The 5,218-nt window shown below is 51.8% G+C and overlaps 1 protein-coding gene across 1 annotated transcript; it reads left to right on the top strand.

Annotated features, from left to right (window-relative positions):
• Positions 1-278: 278 nt before the first annotated feature.
• LOC115949332 (integrin alpha-M-like) lies at positions 279-4,689 on the top strand (the record flags this gene model as incomplete). Its single annotated transcript, XM_031065857.1, has 5 exons — positions 279-358; positions 1,045-1,122; positions 1,614-1,695; positions 2,994-3,101; positions 4,627-4,689. Coding segments are annotated over 5 exons (411 nt in total), but the record flags the coding sequence as incomplete, so codon positions are not given.
• Between the last annotated feature and the right edge of the window lie 529 nt (positions 4,690-5,218).

Genomic DNA, 5,218 nt, shown 5'->3' on the forward strand with positions numbered 1-5,218 from the left:
GTCATCGTTGTGCCCTGCGCGGTGTCACCTGCGCCACCTGTGCGAGCGACGCACCTGTGACACACCTGTGCGACGTCGTCTGCGTGTCGCCTGTGTGACGTCATCGGTGTCACACCTGTGTGACGTCATCGGTGTCACCTGTGTCACCTGTTGGTCTCTCACCTGTGTGACCTCACCTGTCCCACCTGTCCCCTCACCTCTCCTGTCCCTCTCCTGTCCCTCTCCTGTCCCTCTCCTGTCCCTCACCTGTCCCTCTCCTGTCCCTCACCTGTCCCCAGGTGCGTTTCCGGCTCACCCTGGACGTGCCGCCGGACGCCGAACTCGGGGAAACGCTGCAGGTGACGGCGCAGAGCCACAGGTGAGCTGGGACAGGTGAGGGGACATGGGCAGGTGAGGGACAGGTGAGATGGGACAGGTGAGCTGGGACAGGTGAGGGGACATGGGCAGGTGAGGGTGGGACAGGTGAGGTGGGATGGGACAGGGGCAGGTGAGGTCACACAGGTGAGATGGGACAGGTGAGGGACAGGTGGGACAGGTGAGGGTGGGGCAGGTGAGATGGGACAGGTGAGAGATGGACAGGTGAGAGATGGACAGGTGAGACATGGACAGGTGAGATACATGTGGGACAGGGACAGGTGAGGTGAGACAGGTGAGATGGGACAGGTGTGGGGACATGGACAGGTGACGGTGGGATGGGACAGGGGCAGGTGAGGTCACACAGGTGAGATGGGACAGGTGAGAGGTGACACAGGTGAAGGGGCAGATGGGACAGGTGAGACCGGACAGGTGAGAGATGGGTGAGACAGGTGGGACAGGTGAGGGACAGGTGAGCTCATCCAGGTGAGCTGGGCCAGGTGAGCCCAGGTTTGCCCAGGTGAGCTCAGGTGAACTCAGGTGAGCTCAGGTGAACTCAGGTTTGCCCAGGTTTGCCCAGGTGAACTCAGGTGAGCTCAGGTGAGCTCAGGTTTGCCCAGGTTTGCCCAGGTTTGCTCAGGTTTGCCCAGGTGAGCTCTCCCAGGTGACCCCGCCCCTTTTCCCCCTCAGCACCAATGGCGGCGCAGGTGGGCGGAGCCAGAGCGCGACCATCCCGGTCAGGTACCAGGTGTTCCTGGTGATTGACAGGTGAGCCTGGGGGGAGGAGGGAGAGGGGGAGGGGTCACACCTGTGTGACGTCATCAGTGTGTCACACCTGGGGGTGTCACACCTGTGTGACGTCATTGGTGTCACACCTGTGTGACGTCACACCTGGGGGTGTTACCTGTGTGACGTCATCAGTGTTACCTGTGTCACACCTGGGTGTGTTACCTGAGGGTGTTACCTGTGTCACACCTGTGTGATGTCACTGGAGTCACACCTGTGCGACGTCACACCTGTGCAATGTTACACCTGTGCGACGTCACACCTGTGCGATGTCACCTGTATCACACCTGGGGCTGGCACCTGTGTGATGTCATCAGTGTTACCTGTGTCACACCTGTGTGACGTCATTGATGTCTCACCTGTCCATGTCTCACCTGTCCCATCTCACCTGTCCATCTCTCACCTGTCCATGTCTCACCTGTCCATGTCTCACCTGTCCATACTCACCTGTCCATCTCTCACCTGTCCCACAGCGCCCCCGACTCCTCGCGCTACCTGAACGTCAGCACCAGGGGTGCCCCTCCCCCCCCCGCCCCCGTCAGCCACCACTACCAGGTGAGCGCACCTGCGTGACGTCATCCGTGTGACGTCATCCGTGTGACGTCATCCGTGTCACCTCACCTGTCTCACCTGCGTGATGTCATCCATGTGACGTCATCCGTGTCACCTCACCTGTCTCACCTGCGTGATGTCATCCATGTGACGTCATCCGTGTCACCTCACCTGTCTCACCTGCGTGATGTCATCCATGTGACGTCATCCGTGTCACCTCACCTGTCTCACCTGCGTGACGTCATCCGTGTCACCTGTGGGATCTCACCTGTCTCACCTGCATGACGCCATCCGTGTGATGTCACCTGTGTGATGTCATCTGTGTGATTTCATCTGTGTGACGTCATTGCTGTTACCTGTGTCTCACCTGTGTGACCTCTCCTGTGTTACCTGTATGATCTCAGCTGAGTGGCCTCACCTGTGTGATGTCCTCCATGTCACCTGTCCCCCCTCACCTGTGTCACCTCACCTGTCCCACCTGTCCCTGTCTCACCTGTCCAATCTCTCCTATCTCTCACCTGTCTCACCTGTGTGACCTCACCTACCCCATCTCACCTGTGCCACCTGTCCCACCTCACCTGTGTGACGTAATCTGTGATACCTGAACTGTCTCACCTGTGTGACCTCACCTGTCTCACCCATTCTACCTGTCCCATCTCACCTGAGTGACCTCACCTGTCTCACCTGTCTCCCATCTCACCTGTCCCTCACCTGTCCAATCTCTCCTATCTCTCACCTGTCCCACCTGTGTGACCTCACCTGTCCCACCTGTCCCATCTCACCTGTCCCATCTGTATCTCACCTGTCTCACCTGTCTCTCACCCATCTCACCTGTCCCTCACCTGTCCAATCTCTCCTATCTCTCACCTGTCCCACCTGTGTCACCTGTCCCACCTGTGTGACCTCACCTGTCCCTCGCTTGTCCCACCTGAGTGACCTCACCTGTATCTCACCTGTCTCATCTCACCTGTCCCTCACCTGCCCCCTGTCTGTCTCACCTGTCCCTCACCTGTCTCACCCATCCGGTCCCACCTGTCCCACCTCTGTGACCTCACCTGTATCTCACCTGTCCCACCTGTCCCTCACCTGAGTGACCTCACCTGTATCTCACCTGTCTCATCTCACCTGTCCCTCACCTGCCCCCTGTCTGTCTCACCTGTCCCTCACCTGTCTCACCCATCCGGTCCCACCTGTCCCACCTCTGTGACGTCACCTGTATCTCACCTGTCTCATCTCACCTGTCCCACCTGAGTGACCTCACCTGTCCCACCTGTGTGACCTCACCTGTCCCACCTGTGCAGGTGAAGGTTCTGGGCCGCCGCCCCCTCCCCGCCACCGTCACCTTTTGGGTCCCGTCTCACCTGGGCCAGGAGCAGCTCTGGGAGCGCCTGGAGGTCACACCTGAGCAGGTAAGGGACGCGCCCCCAAAAATGGACCCAAAAAATGGCCCAAAAGTGCCAGAAATGGACCCAAAAATTGACCTAAAAATGGACACAAAATCGCCAAAAATGGATCCAAAAATGGACCCAAAATTGCCAAAAATGGACCCAAAAATTGACCTAAAAAATGGCCCAAACTCACCAAAAATGGATCCAAAAATGCCCCAAAAATGCCCCAAAAATTGGCCCAAAATCTCCAAAAATGGACCCAAAAATGGACCCAAAATCGGGCCCAAAATCAGCAAAAATGGACCCAAAAATGGACCCGAAAGTGTACCTAAAAATGGACCCAAAATTGCCGAAAATGGACCCAAAAAATGGACCCAAAATCACCAAAAATGGACCCAAAAATGGACCCAAAATCACTAAAAATGGACCCAAAAATGCCCTAAAAATGGACCCAAAAATGCCCCAAAAATGGACCCAAAAATGGACCCAAAAATGCCCCAAAAATGGACCCGAAAGTGGACCTAAAAATGGACCCAAAATTGCCGAAAATGGACCTAAAAATTGACCTAAAAAATGGCCCAAAATCACCAAAAATGGACCCAAAAAATGGACCCAAAATCACTAAAAATGGACCCAAAAATGCCCTAAAAATGGACCCAAATCACCGGAAATGGACCCAAAAATGGCCCAAAATCACCGAAAATGGACCCAAAAGTGGACCTAAAAATGGACCCAAAATCACCAGAAATGGACCCAAAAATGGACCAAAAATGGACCCAAAAAATGGACACAAAATCACCAAAATTTGACCCAAAAATGGACCCAAAAATGGACCCCAAAAAATGGACCCAAAATCACTAAAAATGGACCCAAAAATGCCCTAAAAATGGACCCAAATCACCGGAAATGGACCCAAAAATGGCCCAAAATCACCGAAAATGGACCCAAAAGTGGACCTAAAAATGGACCCAAAATCACCAGAAATGGACCCAAAAATGGACCCAAAAATGCCCCAAAATGGCCCAAAATCACCGAAAATGCACCCAAAAATGGACCCAAAAATGCCCCAAAAATGGAACCAAAAATGCCCCCAAAATTGGCCCAAAATCACCAAAAATGGACCCCAAAATGGACCCAAAAATGGGCCAGAAATGGAACCAAAAATGCCCCAAAAGTTGGCCCAAAATCTCCGAAAATGGACCCAAAAGTGGACCTAAAAATGGAACAAAATTGACGAAAATGGACCCAAAAAATGGACCCAAAATCACCTGAAATTGACTCAAAAATGGACCCAAAAATGGACCCAAAATCACCAAAAATGGACCCGAAAGTGGACCTAAAACTGGACCCAAAATTGCCGAAAATGGACCTAAAAATTGACCTAAAAAATGGACCCAAAATCACCAAAAATGGACCCAAAAATGGACCCAAAAATGCCCCAAAAATGGCCCAAAATCACCGGAAATAGACACAAAAATGTCCCAAAAATCCCCAAATTCCCGAAAAGCCCCAAAATCGCCTGAATTTGCCCCAAATTCGCCCGCAGGAGGAGCCGCGGTGCTGGGAGGGCCCCGAGGAGCGCGGGGAGGGCCCCGAGCGCCCCCTGCTGGTGAGTGGGGAATGGGGCAAAATCCCCAACATTTGGGAAAAATTCAGAAAAATAATAAATTGGGGAATTATCACAGAAAATGGGTTTAAAAAAAAATCGGGAAATTTCCCAAAAATTGGGGGAAAAATCGGGAAAATTCCACCCCAAAACTGGGGAAAAAAATCTGCACAAAAAATGGGGAAAATTGCCCCAAAATTGGGAAAATTTGGAATGTTTTTCCCAATCTTGGAAATTTTTATCCCCAAAATTGGGAGAATTTTTTTTTCCAAAATTTGCAGGGTTTTTTTTTTTTTTCTCCCCCACAAATTTGGTAATTTTATACCAAATTTGGGATTCTTTTTCTCAAAATTTCCCCAAATTTGTGGAATTTTACCAAATTTTGGGGGGTTTTTTTCCCCACAAATATTGAGAAAATTCCTCCAAAAAATGCAGGAAAAATCCCTAAAATTTGGGAGAATTCCTCGAAAATTTGGGGGGAAATTCCTTAAAAATTTGAGGGTTTTTTTTCTCCTGAATTGGAGAATTTTTT

The sequence above is a fragment of the Geospiza fortis genome, unplaced genomic scaffold (genome assembly GCF_000277835.1).
Source record: "Geospiza fortis unplaced genomic scaffold, GeoFor_1.0 scaffold1994, whole genome shotgun sequence".
Classification (NCBI taxonomy): domain Eukaryota; kingdom Metazoa; phylum Chordata; class Aves; order Passeriformes; family Thraupidae; genus Geospiza; species Geospiza fortis.